Source organism: Hemiscyllium ocellatum, chromosome 5 (genome assembly GCF_020745735.1).
Source record: "Hemiscyllium ocellatum isolate sHemOce1 chromosome 5, sHemOce1.pat.X.cur, whole genome shotgun sequence".
Taxonomy (NCBI): Eukaryota; Metazoa; Chordata; class Chondrichthyes; order Orectolobiformes; family Hemiscylliidae; genus Hemiscyllium; species Hemiscyllium ocellatum.
Genome location: NC_083405.1, coordinates 114,978,830 through 114,997,077, shown reverse-complemented (window position 1 = coordinate 114,997,077; position 18,248 = coordinate 114,978,830). Strand labels below are relative to the sequence as shown.

Sequence of the window (18,248 nt, the reverse complement as noted above, 5' to 3'; positions counted from 1 at the left end):
TTTCCCACCACTGAGATCAGACTAACTGGTCTATAATTTCCTGCTTTCTCTCTCCCACCTTTCTTAAAAAGTGGTACAACATTAGTTACCCTCCAATCCGCAGGAACTGATCCTGAATCTATCGAACTCTGGAAAATAATCACCAAAGCATCCATGATTTCTAGAGCCACCTTCTTCAGTACCCTGGGATGTAGACCATCAGGCCCTGCGGACTTAGCAGCTTTCAGACCTAACAGTCTCTCCAACACCAATTCCTGGCAAATATAAATTCCCTTCAGTTCAGGTCCTTCAGCCACTGTTACCTCTGGGAGATTGCTTGTGTCTTCCCCAGTGAACACAGATCTGAAATACCCATTCAACTCTTCTGCCTTTTCTTTGTTCCCCGTAATATATTCCCCTGTTTCTGTCTTCAAGGGCGCAATTTTAGTCTTAATCAGGTTTTTCCCTTTCACATACCTATATTTTTGGCCTTCAACACCTTCAGAGCATGAACATTGAAAACATTTAGTTTTCACCCCCTTTTCCCCTTCCAATATCTTGATGGCACGTGTTTGCTCTCAGGAGAGTTGACCCATATTACACTATTCACACCCATCTTGCCCCTGAACCTCTTTTGCTACTATTGGCATTCCTTTTTGTCTTTTGTTCTGGGTACCTTCACTATCTTTTCCATTTTCTCCCTTTGTCAATAACATAAAAGCCATCATTTTCCAGTCTCTTCGATTCTGAAGAACAGTCATTGGATTTGAAACATTAACTCTTTCTCACTCCACAGATAAAACAAGACCCATTGAATCTCTTCAACATTTTCTGTTTTTATTTCAGATCTTCAGCTTCCACAATATTTTACTTTTATTGTTGCAGACAATAACAATTGCATCCAAATACAAGTGTCTTAAAATGCGAAGTCAATGACATGTCATCCTTTGAGCCATTAACAAAGGCAAGATATCTACCTTTGAGCAAAGACCAATACTCGTTGCTATTCTGTATGACTCACAAACAATTTAAAATAGTTTGTTTCCCTGATTTACTTCAAACCCATACACAAATTTTGCAGAAGAATAAATTCTATGCAGAATCTTTAAAGAATTAAAACAGCTTTTATTGCGAGATGAAAATTAGATGATCAGTGTAATGGGTCTCAGATGACTAAACCATAAAGTTAAAATGTGGCAGAATTTGTGATTAGAATGCACAACATACACATTGGACAGTAGCAATCATAAACTGAGACTGATCAATAACAAATACCTATCAGTAGCACTCCTGGTAGAGACAAAATACTATGGAACATATGCATGTGCATTCTTTAATTAGTTGGGGTATGGCTGCCACTCTGTGGAGGCGTAGGAGAGAGTTGGAGAGTGGAGAAGAGGTTTACAAGGATATTGCCTGTATTGGAGTGCATTAGTTATAAGGAGAGGTTGGACAAACTTGAACTGTTTTGTTCAAGTGTCAAAGGCTGGCGGGCAACCTGATGGAAGTATATAAAATTAATCAGAAGTATGGAAAGGATGAAGAGATGGAATCTTTTTAGACACTCACACAAACAGACAGAGAATAGAAGGATATGTGCAGGCTGATGGAATTAGTTGAAAATGGCATACTGGTCAGTACAGACCAAAGGGCCTGTTCCTGTGCTGTGCTATTCTATGTTCCACAGTCTGCATGCCAATGCACAAATACAGAATATAAATAAAGAACGACCAACTATACTCACATAACATCCATTGGGTTTTGTGGTAGTGTCCCTTGTTCAGGGCCAGAAGGGGCATGCTCAAGTCTCACATTCCATTAACGTGTGTCAAAACATTTCCCAACAGATTGATTAAAATACTTTTGGTGAAAATATAACACCAGAGTTTAAGTGGAACACCAAGCAGATTATAGAAATGTAAAGTACAAAACAAAAAATGCTGAAAATGGTCAAACAGTAACTTAGGAGACGAACGTGTAAATAGAACCAGCATTTTCTTCGCATAGAATGTTCAGTCAATTATCACTGATTGAAATGTAAATTTCTGTTCTAATACTAAATAAAGCCAAGGTATTTGCAAACTCTTACTATTTCCAGATAATTATGCCAGAAGTGCATTGTGTTTTGAAACATTTTGCTTTAAATTATCTGCACTTAAAACACATGAATTATATGATGTTATTTTCTTCACTCACCTCTTCCTTTTTTATGTGGGCAACACTCATGAAACATTGAAGCAAAGTATTTTTCACCTCATTGCTGTCTTCAGACTTGAATTCAAAATTTTGCAAAGCTTGATGAAAGTGCCACAGTCGAATTATGTCAGCACCCTATGCACAATGAAGTGGAAAGGAGAGTAACGTTTATTAGACCGACGTGCAAGAGTTACAGCATCAGAAGATTACACCTCTAGCCATTTCAATAGAATAAACCAATGAAAATTCAAGAGAAAATAAAGATATCATAACAATATAGGTGATAATTAACAAACGGAGTGCATAATGGCAATTAGTGTGTCACGAATTACTTGGAATAAGGCACAGTCACAAGATCACAAGCTTCTCATTTTATGCAGGAATACACTTTCATCTGTTCGAGTCATAGTCAGAGTTGTACAGCACGGAAACAGATCATTTGGCCCGAGTCGTCCATGCTGACAAGGTTATCTAAATTAATCTAGATGCATTTGTGAGCATTTGGCCCATATCCTTCTAAATCCTTCTTATACATATACCCATCTAGTAGCACTTTAAATGCTATAATTGTACCAGCCTCCAAACTTCTCTTTCTATGGACATACCACTCTCTGCGTGAAAGTTGCCCTTGGGTCCCTTTTAAATCTTTCCTCTCTCATCTTAAATCTATGCCCTTCGTTTTGGACTCCCCTATCCAACCAAGATCAATGTTATCTTTGTGGAAGAGAAGCAATTTGGCTAGTGACAATCAGAAGAGAAAATGGCATAAAAGGTTTGTCTTCACTATCCATCATTATTACTTGTAAAACACAAAGTGTCTTTTATAGATTTCTTTTTCCTTGCAAGCTTGATTCTGCTTTTGTCCTGCTTTGACTGGATTTTGGGCCAGCACTTATAGCCCATTTGTAGCTGTCCTCAAGGAGATGATGAAGTGCCTTCTTGAAATGCTGCAGTCAATTTGATTTAAGTCATCCCACAGTGCTGTTAGTGAAGGGAGTCCCATGAGTTTGACTTAGTGACACTAAGGAATGGCAATATATTGCCAAGTCAGCTGGTGAGTAGCTTGGAGGAGAATACAGAGGTGGTGGTGGGTGTTCCCAAGGGTCAGCAGCCTTGGTCAGTTCCTCTCAGGTATCTTGTGGATGGTACACACTGCTGCTGCTCAGAGTCAGTGATGCATGCAGTGAACATTTGTGGATGGGGTGCTAAGCAAGCAGCTGCTCTGTCCTGGATAATATCAAGCTACTCGAGTTCTTTGAGCTGCACTCATACAGTCAAGTAGGGAGCCTTCCATCACATCTTGACTTATGCCTTCTAAATGGTGGATGGGCTTTGAGTAGTCAGGAAGAGTTACTCACTACAGGATCTTTTCGTCACCACTGTATTTGTATGGCTTGTCCTATCTCTGGACAATGGTTACTCCCAGGATGTCTTGACAGCTGGGATTCAGCAATAGCTATGCTTTTAACATCATGGAGCAGTTCAATGCTCTCTTACTGGAGATGATCACTACCTTGCATTAGTGTGGTGCAAATGTTACTTACACTTTTCAGAAAATAACCAAAAACTGAATGTACACAACTGAAAATGACTGCAACAAATTCAGAAATAAACATGCAAGAGGCAAGGGCAGGAAGCAAATATGAGGAGGAAGGCAAGATTATGGGGAAAATAGTCAGCCAGAAACAGGCTAACAGATGTGCAATTACTTTCTATCTTTTTGACTATGAACAGTGTAACATATAAATCAACTTGCATAAAATAATCTGTACAATTAATGCTTTGATCAATAAAAAAAAATCACATTACCAAATATTTTGACAATAAGCTTTTCTCCAGCAACATTATAAAGGCAGTTTTTCCCAATTCTTCTTTTCCTTCTAATCCTTTGTCCCACCAAGCCACGAACAAATGTTGGATTGTAACCTTCAAAGCTCCATAAAACTTAGGCAACGCTGGCAAAATACCTGTGAAAAATTAAAAGAAAGAAAGTGTTTCAAATCTATTAAAGGAAGAATGGGTCTAGGGATCCTTTGATAGATTCAGAAAGGTAGAAACCAATAATCATTGATGCTATTATTAATTCTATTCCACTTTATAAGTCCTTTCCGCAAGTTTTGTTACAATATCCCATGTGAAATTATTGATTTAATATTTTTCATTAATTGCATGGTATCCTTTCTTGGTCATGTTATTACACATTACAGTTTAAATCCACAAGACCAAGATAAAAATAAGCTGCATTAAACCTAGCTTTTCAACAGCATGAACAAACATCAATAATAATTGCAGACAACATAAACTTGTTTTCCCTGGTAACTTGCAGTCTTGTGAAACCATGGTTTAGAAGTTGGTAATTAACTCTACACTGAAACATCACTGGTATGGCTCAGGAGTCCCAGTGGCTCATTCTATTATAGGTGTTGCCAATTGAATGCAATTAAGTTGAGATGGTAGAGGCTTTGTTGGTCTCAGTTCTCTTAGCACGCCCCTCAACCAGCTGAGCATTCATTTTTCTTCATCTCTTTCAATGCCCCTCCCAACAGTCAGCAACCAAGATCCCAGCTATCAATGCCATCCCCCATTAGTCAACAGAGTCATAGAGGAACATCTGATATTGTAATTTCCCCACATGCTCCACATATACAATTTATCATTGTCAATGTGCACAATCTGTTCAAAGATCAAAATCCTCTCAGAAAGAAACCCCAACATCTAACCTCATTAATGTTTGCAAACCATACACATTCCCTCATTTTTCCTAAACTATCTAAACCAAAATAACAAATAAATAGACTAAACCTAATTTGATATTCTGTTACTTACCTTGGCGAGAAAATAAAACTGAGCACAGATTAGATGACGTTTAACCAGTTTTATGTAAGAAATTCAATATTTTTCATTACAACTATGATGGACTCTACATGAGTTACTGTACACATTTTAAGTTTTCATTGAATAATGGTGACATTAAGGCACAGAGCACTTACCATTCAAAATAACAGCAATTTCCAGCAAGTCACTGTAAACATCATCCTTATCAATTACATGTACAGAGGCCACAACCACCTCAGTTACACCACCAATCACAGACAGAGTTTTCTGCTGAAAAGAACAGGACAGGTCTCACTTTCCTTTTCACAAAACAACAAATGGAAATACAATTTTCACTTCAGTAGTATTTGATACTATTAAACATCCCCATATTTCCAAAGAATAAGTCTTAAAAAAAAACAAAGCATATACAGTAAAATAAAATACACACCAAAGCAAGTTCTAGTCCAGTCCATTCAGTTCCAGTCTTAACCCATGAAGTTTAAAAAGTTAAATGAGGTGATGAATATCAATTCTGAATAATGCTCTGGGAACCCAGAGTTTGAATGCTGCTGAGACATTGGTGGAAGTTCAATTCAAAATCTGGAATTAAGAGTCTAATGATGACCATGAAATTGTTATTGTTTGTCAGAAAAACCTATCTGGCTCATTAATCCCATTTACAAAAGGAAACAGATGCCCTGACCTGGTCTGGTTTACATGCGAATCCAGACATACACTGATGTGTTGATTCTTAACTGTTCGCAGGGAAAGAGATTCTGGCCTGGCTAGCGTTGCACACATCCCATGGATGAATTAAAAAACATTAACACTGCAAAACAGAATCAACATTCATCTGTAGTAGTCATTCTGCAAACTGCTATTTTAGACTGACAATGAGTTAGTCATAGAGCTATACACCTCGGAAACATACCCTTCGGTCCAACTTGTCCATGCCACCCAGATATCCTAACCTAATCGAGTCCTGTTTGCCAGCATTTGGCCCATATCCTTCCAAACCCTCCCTATTCAAGTACCTATCCAGATGCCCTTTAAATGTTGTAATTGCACCAGCCTCCACCACTTCCTTTGGCAGCTCTTTCCATACATGCATCACTCTCTGTGTGAAAAGGTTGCCCCTTAGGTCCCTCTTATATCTTTCCCCTCTCACCTTGAACCTATGCCCTCTAGTTCTGGAGTCCCCACCTGAGGGAAAAGAACTTGTCTGTTTGTCCTATTCACGCCCCTCATGACTTTATAAACCTCTATCAGGTCACCCCTCAGCCTCCAAAGCTCTAGGGAAAACCGCCCCAGCGTATTCAGCCTCTCCCTACAGCTCAAATCTTCCAAATCTGACAACATTCTTGTATATCTTTTCTGAACCCTTTCAAGTTTCACAATATCCTTCCAATAGGAAGGGGACCAGAAATGCATGCAATATTCCAAAAGTGGCCTAACCAACAACCTGTACAGTTGCAACATGACCTCCCAACTCCAATATTCAATGCTCTGACCAACAAAGGAAAGCATACCAAATGCCTCCCTGCAATTCCACTTTCAAGGAGCTATGAACCTGCACTCCAAGGTCTCTTTGTTCAGCAACACTCTCTAGGACTTTACCATTAAGTGTATAAGTCCCGCTCTGATTTGCTTTCCCAAAATGCAGTACCTCACATTTATCTAAATTAAAGTCCATCTCCCAATCCTCAGCCCTATCTGATCAAGATTACTTTGTAATCTGAAGTAACCTTCTTCACTGTCCACTACATCTCCAATTTTGGTGTCATCTACAAACTTACTAACTATACCTCCTATTTTCACATCCAAATTATTTATATAAATGGCAAAAAATAGTGGACCCAGCATCAATCCTTGTGATACATCACTGGTCACAGGCCTCCAATCTGAAAAGCAACCCTCCATCACCAGCCTCTGTCTTCTACGTTTGAGCCAGTTCTGTCTTCAAATGGCTAGTTCTCCCTGTATTCCATGAGTTCTAACCTTGCTAACCAGTCTCCCATGGGAAACCTTGTCGCATGCCTTACTGAAGTCCATATAGGTCACTCCACTGCTCTGCCCTCATCAATCCTTTTTCTTACTTCTTCAAAAAAACTCAATCAAGTTAGTGAGACATTACCTCTCACGCACAAAGCCATGCTGACTTTCCCTAATCAGTCCTTGCCTTTCCAAATACACACAGATCTTGTCCCTCAGCATTCCCTCCAACAACATGCCCACCGCCGATGTCAGGCTCACCAGTCTATAGGTCCTTGGCTTTTCCTTCCCACCTTTCTTAAATATGGGCACCACGTTTGCCAACCTCCAGTCTTCCAGCACCTCACCTGTGACTATCGACGATGCAAATACCTCGGCAAGGGGCCCAGCAATCACTCCCCTAGCTTCCCACAGAGTTCTAGGGTATACCTGATCAGGTCCTGGAGACTTATGTGTTTCAAGATATCCAGCACTTCCTCCTATGTAATATGGGCATTTTTCAAGATATCACCATCTATTTACCCCCCACATTCTATACCTCCCATGTCCTTCGCCACAGTAAACACTGATGCAAAAAACTTCTTTAGTATCTTCCCCATCTCCTGCGGCTCCACTGCTGATCTTTGAGGGGCCCTATTATCTCCCTGGTTACTCTTTTGTCCTTAATGCATTTATAAAAACACTTTGGATTCTCCTTTACCCTATATGCCAAAGCTATCTCATGTCTCCTTTTTGCCTTCCTTATGTCCCTCTTAAGCATACTCCTACTGCCTTTATACTCTAAGGATTTACTCGATCTCTCCTGTCTATACTTGTCATATACTTCCTTGTTTTTCTTAACCAAAACCTCAATTACTCTAGTCATCCAGCATTCCCTACACCTTCCAGACTTTCCTTTCACCCTAATACAAATATACTGTCTCTGGACTCTCGTTATCTCATTTTTGAAGGCTTCCCATCTGCCCCCAATTAGCATTTGAAAGATCTTCCCTGATACTGTCAAAATTAGCCTTCCTTCAATTTAGAACTTCAACCTTTAGATCTGGTCTATTCTTTTTCATCACTTTTTGAAAGTTAATAGAATTATGGCCACTGGCCCCAAAGTGCTCCCCCACTGCCAACTCAGTCACCTGTCCTGACTTGTTTCCCAAGAGTACATCAAGTTTTGCACCTTCTCTAGTAGGTACATCCATGTACTGAGTCAGAAGATTTTGTTGTACATAATTAACAAATGTGTCTCCATTTAACCTTTAACACTGTTTGGAAAGTTAAAATCCGCTACCATTACCACCTTATAGACTCCTTCCAAACTTGTTTCTCAATTTCCTGCTGACTTAGGGGGTCTATAATACAATCCCAACAAGGTAATCATCCTTTCTTACTTCTCAGTTCAACCCAAATAACTTACCTAGATGTATTCCCAGGAATATCTTGGGTGGCACGGCTGCCTCACAGCGCCAGAGACCCGGGTTCATTTCCCGCCTCAGGAAGCTATGTGGAATTTGCACATTCTCCCCGTGTCTGCGTGGGTTTCCTCCGGACGCTCCAGTTTACTCCCACAGTCCAAAAACTGTGCAGGTCAGGTGAACTGTCCATAGTGTTAGGTGCAGGGGTAAATATAGGGGAATGGGTCTGGGTGGGTGCGCTTCGGCAGGTCGGTGTGGACTTGTTGGGCCGAAGGACCTGTTTCCATACTGCAAGTAATCTAATCTAACCTAATATCCTCCCTAAATAGCTGTAATACTCCACTCCAAAAATCGGACGAGTTTCAGAGAGAAATTTCTGGCAACTGACAGCAATGTTTCATAATTAAGCTGAAATAAAGTTTTTTTTCATTCTACATAACTAAAAATTATGTAAACACTTACATAAAATTTCCTAATATAAATGCAAACAGTATTGCACATATCTCCTCACCATATTCAAAGCACCCTCCACCTCCATTTCATCATCACTGTCTTCATGCTGGGCCCAATTCTCCACTGGGTTGTCTAATAGAACATCAGTTAGAAGTTTCTTCAGATGCTCCCATAATGCTTCTCTTTGCTTCCGTGGGAACTCCTGCAACACTTCAGTCAAATCAAATGGATCTGAAGTATTTTTCTAAAGACAGAAAAATTAAATAAAAATCAAATATTTCTCATCGATCTACCAATTCACCTTAAATCACATGATCATGAATAAGATTCAGAAAACAAAGTATGAAGCCCACACAAGTTAAAGTTAGTTTGCCTGATACAAGTCGTAAATGTTCTCAGGGTTGATAAATCCAAATTACATTAGTCCAGCTATTGAATGAGTAAATTTGCCATAAAACGCTGACGTCATTCAAAGCTTTAATCTCTAGATATTTCATTTTAGAGCTGGATTAACCTCTTTCCTTTCTAGTACCAAGTGGTGGATCTAAGGAGTTCCTCAACATGGCAAGCAAAGCAATCTTCCATTCACAAATACATTGTGAGCATAAAATCCAATTAAGCAATTCGGTCAGCTGGGATTGTAGAAATTTAGCAGTATGGGTCTGCCTTTCAAATCAAGTAAGAAAAGATATGATTTGATTTATTGTCATATATACTGACAGACATTGAAAAGTATGGTTTTGCATGGTAACCAAACAAATTATACTTTACAAAAGTGAATCAGATTAATCAAACAGAATGCATAAGTGTTACAGTTGCAGAGAAAGATCAACTCTAATATTCGAGGTCAGTTCAGAAGAGTGATAAAAGTGGGGATAAAGCTGTTCTTAAATCTGTTGTAAATCAAGCACTAGAGATAAGGAAGGCAATTAAATCCATCCTCTTTCATTCACTCAAGCACCCAGCCAATTCCTGGGATTCTATTGTTTACACACAGGTTCATTTCACATGTTTGGCACTGTGAAAAGAAAAAAAATCATAATATTAGCCTCAAATGCTTCTTTTATGAGCTTGAACCTATTGGAATTACTTAATAATTTTGTTCAAGTCGACCTTTAAATGGGTGCTTCTTAAGTTTTTCCTCATACCCCTGAAATCAAATCAATTTGGCAAGGCGTTTCCGAAGAGCCTCCGCTGTTTGAATCTGTGTGTGTCATGGTAGCAGAATTAAAGGGGTCGTCTGGCCCGCCAAAACAGTTACAACTAAGCCCACTGACTAACAGATGGCAACTGTAAAAGTGTTTTTTTTGCATTGGGAAAATAATTGCATTATCTAAATCATTCTTTAACTGGAACCATACTGAAAACGGGACTCATGAAATGTTGGCCATGACTGATTAGAAAGAATTTCTAAAGTACAACATAAACTTATCAAAATGGGAAGAGACCACATGACAAAAAGTAATCATGCAGTGGAATGCACTACCACAGAGAGTGGTGGAGTCAGATTAAATAATAAGTTTTAAAAGGAGATTGGATAAACATTTGATTGCGTAAAACATTTGAAGGACTACAGGGAAAAAGCAAGAGACAGTTCATTCTACACAAGAGTGCTCTGATTTTATCTGAAGTTCCACAGAAATAAGGTTTTGTTCAAACTTATTACAACAAACATCAGAGAAGCAGTAATATAAAAAAGCCAAATACTTCAAATGATGAAAACCTGAAATTAAAATAAAAAGAAATTGCTAGAAAAAAATCTGGCAGCAGTTGTGGACAGAGACAGAGTTAACAATTCAGAACCCAGATGAGGATCAGATAGATTGCAGTTTTTTTCCGGTCTTGTGACATTTTCTATTCTTAAGTCCCAACAAACAGGCCCTTCAGTCCAACAAGGCCAGACCTACCCTCAGAAGCATATCTCATCCAAACCCATTCCCCCATCCTATTACTCTACATTTATTCCTGACTAATTCACCTAACTTACACATCTCTGAATACTATGGGTAATGTAGCATAGCTAATTTACCTAACCTGCATATATTTAGATTGTGGAAGAAAACCAGACCACTCAGAGGAAACCCACGGAGACACAGGGAAAATGTGCAAACTCAACACAGACAATCACCTGAGGCTGGAATCGAACGAGTGTCCCTGGCACTGTGAGGCAGCAGTGCTAACCACTAAGACACCCTGCTGCTCCTTATGACAGTTGTTGAAACAAACCACACCTATTGGAATTGAAACATCTACAAGCTTTAATGGCAAAAATTAATAAATATTTGAAGCAGAACAAGATTAGGTAGGTGAGATGCATATGGCAAGTGGTGCAGATTTGGGTTTGAATCTTCTGATTCAGGTCAGAATCTCTAGTTGTTACCCCAGGAAAAGTTTGCCAACTTTTACCTTAAGAGAAAAGTTTTCCTGGTCAAACTTTCAGGCCAGGAGCTTTCCCAGCCAATGCAGCACAATCCAGTTCAGCAATCCATACTGAGTGCAGCACTGTTGTTCAGCATTGAACCACAAGTATCACATAGTAGCTGCTGCATTGCATAGATAAAAGGCCTAAAACAATCTTGATAGCTACTGAGAAGATACATGTGTAAGGAAAGTGCATGGTGTAAGGTTAATGGATGAAGAGATGGAGTAGGCCAGGTTGTGTGGGGCAATAGGGAGTTGTAGTGTTGATCTTGTCAGAAGTGGGTCAACTGTCCATGGAGGTCACATAATCCCAAGTTACAGTCCAACAGGTTTATTTGAAATCACACGCTGAGTGTTGCTCCTTCATCAGATGCTCCTTCACCTGATGAAATAGCAGCGTTCCAAAAGCTTGTGATTTCTGACTTTGTTGTGTGACCTGACTTTGTCCACCCGAGTTCAATACCAGCATCTCCACATCATGCTGATGGAGTGTTAGTGGTGAGTGAACTATCAATTGTAGTTAGAGGCATTTGGATCAGATTTGAAATCCATCCATAATTTACTGGCTAATTATTGGGTAATGAGTCAAAGACCTCCAAAATCTCCAACACTAACTCGAAATAGGGGACATTTTTGGAAGGTGTCAGTCATCTGGTAAACACCCAATGGAAATTTGTACTATGCAGGCAAGTCTGATGAATCAGCTGCATCTGGACTTCTGTCTGTTAATAGTGTGGAACTCCAGTCAAGGCTTCAGCAAGGAGTATCTTCCTAATCGAAGAGATGGGTCATGAATGATCCTTCGCCTTATGATTCTAATAACCATAGTTAATAGTGTAAGTTGTAACCTATGGTTATTTAATAATTCAAATGTATTATTCAAAAATTATTTCAAACATGCATTACTTACATGAAACTGAATAAAATTCAGGAAGTCCTCCAAACATTCATTACACACAGACTGCAAAAAGAGGTCACGTTTCGACATGATGCACAATACACTTCAGCATCTAAAGAAACAGACTATGACAGAAAATAGATATTTATTACAAAAGAGCATAACATAGTACATATCTGCATAAATCATTAAAGATAAAAGAACTGGTGCAAGAGCAGTTAACAAAGCTTTTCTTTAATATTTTAACTCGTGGAATGAGGACATTGCTGTCTGGCCAGCTTTCTTTATTGTCTGTCCCTAGTTGCCCGAGAGGTGGTGGTGGTGAGCTACCTTCTTGAACATGCTGTAGGGACACACATTGCCCTTAGGAAGGCTTTTGACCCAGTGACAGCAAAGTAACAACAATATATTTCCAAGTCTGCATAACAAGTGGCTCAGAGAGGAACTTGCAGGTGATGGTGTTAGACCATAAGACATAGGAGTGCAAGCAAGGCCATTCAGCCCATCGAGTTCACTCTGCTATTTAATCATTGCTGATGGGCGTTTCAATTCCACTTACCTGCACTCTCCCTCCAGCCCTTAATTCCTTGCGAGATCAAGAATTTATCAATCTCTGCCCTGAAAACATCCAACGTCCCGGCGTCCACTGCGCTCTGTGGCAATGAATTCCATAGACCCACCATTCTCTGGCTGAAGAAATGTCTCTTCATTTCCATTCTAAATTGACCACCTCTAGTTTTAATGCTATGCCCAAGGGTTCTAGTCTCCCCACCTGACGGAAACGACTTCCCAGTGTCCAACCTGGTGTTCCTATTTATCTCCTGTTTTTGTCCTTCTACAGCAAAATGTTTGTGGGTTTGGCAGATGCTAAGGACTTTGGTGAATTTCTGCTGCGCATCTTGTAAATTGTATGAGCAATGTGCACTGAATTTCAGTGATAGTGGGAGTGGATGCCTATGGATACGGTACCAGTCAAGTGTGCTATTTTGCTCTGAATGGTGTCAAGCTTGAGTATTGTTGGAGCTACACCCATTCAAGCAAGAAGGGAATATTCTTTCACACTCCTAACTTGCATCGTGCAGATGGTGGACAGGTTTTATGAATTACTCACCAAAGTACTCTTAGCCCATGACCGGTCAGGTTGGGCATATCCTGCCTTTTAGGCCAAGGCTTTACCTCGGCAGTTTTCCACATTGTCAGATAGATGCCAGTGTCATAACTGTACTGAAGCAGCTTGGCAAGGCGAGTGGTAAGTTCAGTACTATTGCCAGAATGTTGTCAGGGCCCACATAGTTTGCAGTATCCTGTGCCTCCAACTGTTTATTAATATGACATGGAGTGAATCAAATTGGCTGAAGATTGGTATCTATAATGCTGGGGACCACTGGAGGAGTTAGAGATATATCTTTCTTCTCTCAGAGGGTAGTTAATCTGTGGAATTTGTTATTGCAGAAGGGTGCCACAGCTATTCATTGCATTCAAGGCTGGGATGACAGACTTAATCAGTAAAGTCAAAAATTATGGGGATAAGGCAGGAAAGCAGAGTTGAGGATTCAAATCAGCTATAATCTCATGGAATGAGAAAGCAGAGCAAAATGCCAAGTAGCCTACTTCTGTTCTTATAACCTGAATGTAATAGACAAGCTCCTTGGTATCTGTCAGTCAAATATTGCTTTCATGTTGAATGATGATACATTCATAATCAATCATTCCCAAATTGAGCTGTTGCATCTACACAAGATAAAGTCCTTTGCGAAGTTCAGAGACTGAATATTTCTGGTGAAACAAACTTTGCAATTATGGGTAATCAGTTAACATTTGATGTAATCAAGGTTCTTTCCATTACTTCATCAATTACTGGAAAGAAGCGAAACGTGTGGCGCTGGAAAAGCACAGCAGGTCAGGCAGCATTCAAGGAGTAGGAAAGTCAACGTTTTGGGCATAAGCCCTTCATCAGGAATGCAGAGGGGGAAGGCAGCTGAAAGATAAAGAGGAGAGTGAGGGTGGGACTGCAGGGAGGGTAGATGGAAAGCAATAGGTAGATGCAGGTGGGAGGTAATTGTGATAGGTCCGCGGTCAGGAAGATGGACAGGTCAAGAAGGTTGTGCCAAGTTGGAGGATTGTATCTGGGCTGAGGCAGAGGAAGGAAAGATTTGAAAACTGGTGGAGTCGATGTTGATGCAGTGTGGTTGTAGACTCCCAAGATGGAAGATGAGCGTTCTTCCTCCAGTTAGCAGGTGGCTTTGATTTGGCGGCGGACGAGGCCCAGGACTTCATGTCCTTGGGGAAGTGGGAGAGAGAGTTAAAGTGGTTGGCTACAGGGCGATGGGGTTGTTTGATGCGTGCGTCCCAGAGATGTTCGCTGAGCCACTCTGCGAGTTGGCGTTGTCCCCTTGATGTAGAGGAGACAACATCAAGAGCAATGGACACTGTAGATAAGATTGGTGGATGTGCAGGAAAACGTCTGCCAGGTTTGAACTGATTCTTTAGGGTCTTGGATAGAGATAAGGACGCAGATTTTACATCTCTTGCGGTGATAAGGGAAGGTGCTGGTTGTGGAGGGTGGGTTGGTGTGGAGGATGGATCTAACGATGGAGTCTCAAGGAGGAATGGTATTTGTAGAAGGCAGATAGAGGTGGAAAGGGAAATATATCTTTGCTGGTGGGGTCTGACTGAAGTTGGCAGAAATGGTGGAGAATAATGTGTTGTATACGAAAACCTGAGCCCAAACCACCCACCTCACCTCAGTACCATGTCCTAAAGGATCATTTCAAAATCGGTGGAGATTTTTATCCACTGCATCCGTTGCACTCAATGTGGTCTCCTCTACATCAGGGAGACAGAACAACTTGCAGAGTAGTTCAGGGAACATCTCTAGGATGCCCACACCAAACAAACCCATCACCTTGTGGCTAAACGCTTTAACTTCCCCTCCCATTTCTCAAAGGACATGAAAGTCCTGGGCCTGTTGCACTGCCAAGTCAAACCTATCCACAACCACAAGGAAGAACACCTCATCATCTGCAGGACCCTACAACTACACACCAGCAACATAGACTACTTCAATTTCCAAACATTCCCTCCTCCTCAGCTCATTCCAGATCCAACCCTCTAACTCAGCACCGCCCTCTCGACCTGTCCTACACGCCCATCTTCCTTACCACCTATCCACTCCCCAACGCAATTACCTCCCACCTGCAACCACTAATCGCCTTCCCAGCTACCTTCTCTTCAAGCCCCATCTCAACACCCCAATTTATCTGTCAGCCTCCTTCCTCCTACACATTCCTGATGATGGGCTTATGCCTGAAACATCGATTCTTGTGCTTCCCAGATGCTGCGTTTTTCCAATGCCACACTTTGACTCTCCAGCATCTGCAGTCCTCCCCGTCTCCTAGTGACTGGAAGGAGACTAACAAGTATTTTTTTCAGGATGTATTATGCAGAAAGTTTAAAGGTAAACCACTAGTGTGGATTTGGATTTCCAAAAGCTATTCAATAATATATTGCATAAAGATTACTGTACAACACAGAACTCATGGTGTTGGGATGGTTTATTAGTATGAATGCAGAACTGGTTACCTGATTGGAAACAGAGTCAGGGTAAAAGTTTCATTTTTTAACTTTGCAAATTGTGGAATGTGGGATCAGTGCTGGGATTGCTTCAATTTTTTTCCCAACTGTATTGGATATTGTAAAGAACAGAAAGTTGTGAGGAGGATAGGGTCTGAAAAGGGTTTATAGATTGGTTAAGTGGGAGAGCAAAAATTTAGCAGATGGAACATACTGTAGATACAGAAGGTTGCCACTTCAGCAGGAAGAATGAGAAAACAGATTATTCAAAGAGGAGAGACTGCTGAATTCCATGACATGGAAGAATCTTGTTGTTTTTGTACATGAATCACTAAGTGTTAACATTCAATTATACCAAGTGATTAGGAAAATAAATGGATGTTGGCTTCTATGGCAAGGGAAATGAAGTAAGGAAACATTGATACAGCTGTACAATGTATTGAGAAGGACACATCATTGTACAGTATTCATCTCCTTAATTAGAGATACCTGCATTAGAAACAGTTCCAAGAGCAGATTCTCAGAATGAAAAGGGTGTTTTATAAGAAAACACGGCCTCTAATCATTGGAGTTTGAAAGAACGAGAGATGACCTAGCTACAAAACACAAGATCCTGACAGAACTTGACAGGACAGATGAAGGGATGCGACCTTGCATGGGGGAAATCTAGAACCACAGCAGGCTTTAAAAACAAAAGTGCTTCCCTCAAGATAGAGATAGCTTGGAATTTCTTCACTCAAAACGTTATTAAACCTTGGAATTCTCATACTCAACAAACTGACCATCTCTTTTTGTATGTTCAAAGTAGAGTTAATCTGATTTGGTCAGAAATCAATGAATCAGGGATGATCCTAGAGAACTGGAAAATGGCTATTGTAACAAACCTGTTTAAGATGGGAGGCAGAAGACAGGAAGCTGTAGGCTGATGAGCTTGACCTCTGTCCTTGGTAAGGCTCGAGTCCATTATTAAGGATGAGATTGCAGAATATTTGGAAGTGCATTGTAAAATAATGCAAGGACAGCACTGCTTAATCAAGGGAAGGTCATGTCTGATAAATTTATTAGAATTCTTTTGAGGAATTAACAAGCAAGTTAGACAAAGGAGAGCTAGTCATTGTGATTTAGTTGGATTTCCAGAAAGCCTTTAAAAGGTACCACACAGGAGACTGTTGAATTACAGCCAATGGTGTTAGGGGCAGGATAAAGGATTTGAGTGTGGTGCTAGAAAAGTCCAGCAGGTTAGGCAGCAACGGAGGAGCAGGAGAATCAACATTTCAGATGTACGCCCTTCATCAAGAATGGATAAAGGATTGGCTAACTGGCAGAAGGTAGAAGGGGGAACCTCACTGAAACTTACAGAATAGAATGGACGCGGAGATGTTTCCACTGGCAGAAGAGCCTAGGACCGAAGGGCAGCGTGTGATGATGCTTATTCTTTAACAAGGTTGTTGTCCTTAGCATTTTTTTCCCCCCAAAGAGATCATAAAAGATACAGACTCCAAAAAGTCTCAGTTTGAAGGGTTTTAGAGCCAATTTGATTAGTTAATGGATACTGTCTCAGACAAAAGGCTTTCAAGTTTTAAAAGAAACACTCGTACAATGAAAGGGGAGTGACCACTTCTCCCATCTCAGTTTTCCTTTGGTTTGGTTTGGTCTGGCTATTTACTGAAAGCAGTCAGGCAGTTTTGAAGCTGCTGGACCCAAACAAGCAGGTCCAGGCTGATCCTCCTTTCTCTCTATCTCCCCTGTAAGACCCTGTGTTTGATTTTACCTTTTGTGCCAAGGAGTGTTTATGGGGATTATTGCAAGTATTTGGAACAGAACCATTAAGTGGAGATAGTCTGTTAGGTTTTCGGATCGGTTACATTATTCAATATTCTGTTCTCTTTTGTTTGTGTTTCATTTGGTAATCTTGTAAATAAATTCTGTTTTGTGTAAAACTAAGTGCTTTGACCAGCTGCATCACTTCTGCTAAAAACAACTAGAAAAATTTGGGTCTGGTCTACTTCCCTGAAATGTTTTCAGGGGATCTGGCCAGGTCCATAACAACAGTCTCAGAGTGAAGAGACAACACTTTAGACTAGATTCCCTACAGTACGGAAACAGGCCCTTTGGACCAACAAGTCCGCACCAACTATCCTAAGAGTAACCCACTCCGACCCATTCCCCGACACTCACCCCTGGCTTCTGCATCTAACACTATGGGCAATTTATTATGGCCAATTCATCTGATCTGCACATCTTTTGGACTGTGAGAGAAAACCAAGCACCCAGAGGAAATCCACGCAGACACGGAGAGAATGTCTCTGTCTCTGTGGAGTTTGCACAGTCACCCGGAGGCAGGAATCAAACCCGGGTCCCTGTCACTGTGAGGTAGCAGTGCTAACCACTGAGCCACTCTGCCAACCCAAACAGAAAACTGACATGAAGAGGAACTTCAGCTAGAGAGTGGTTAGTCTGTGGAACCCATTGACGCAGAGGGCTGTAGAGGCCAAGTCGTTGGGTGTATGCAA

General features: G+C 40.6%; 1 protein-coding gene across 2 annotated transcripts in view; it reads right to left on the bottom strand.

Moving 5' to 3' along the window:
• ncapg2 (non-SMC condensin II complex, subunit G2) overlaps positions 1-18,248 on the bottom strand; it is a 91,549-nt gene that overhangs the window by 70,501 nt on the left and 2,800 nt on the right. Inside the window, exons 2-6 of one of the 2 annotated variants that reach the window (XM_060825610.1) lie at positions 12,175-12,287; positions 8,902-9,087; positions 5,166-5,280; positions 3,985-4,142; positions 2,176-2,310 (exon numbers count right to left, since the gene is read on the bottom strand). In XM_060825610.1, the coding sequence (XP_060681593.1) occupies positions 2,176-2,310; positions 3,985-4,142; positions 5,166-5,280; positions 8,902-9,087; positions 12,175-12,252 (672 nt within the window). In that variant the 5' untranslated portion in view covers positions 12,253-12,287. The remainder of the gene's footprint in view (positions 1-2,175; positions 2,311-3,984; positions 4,143-5,165; positions 5,281-8,901; positions 9,088-12,174; positions 12,288-18,248) is intronic. The other variant, XM_060825611.1, reaches the window with a different exon arrangement.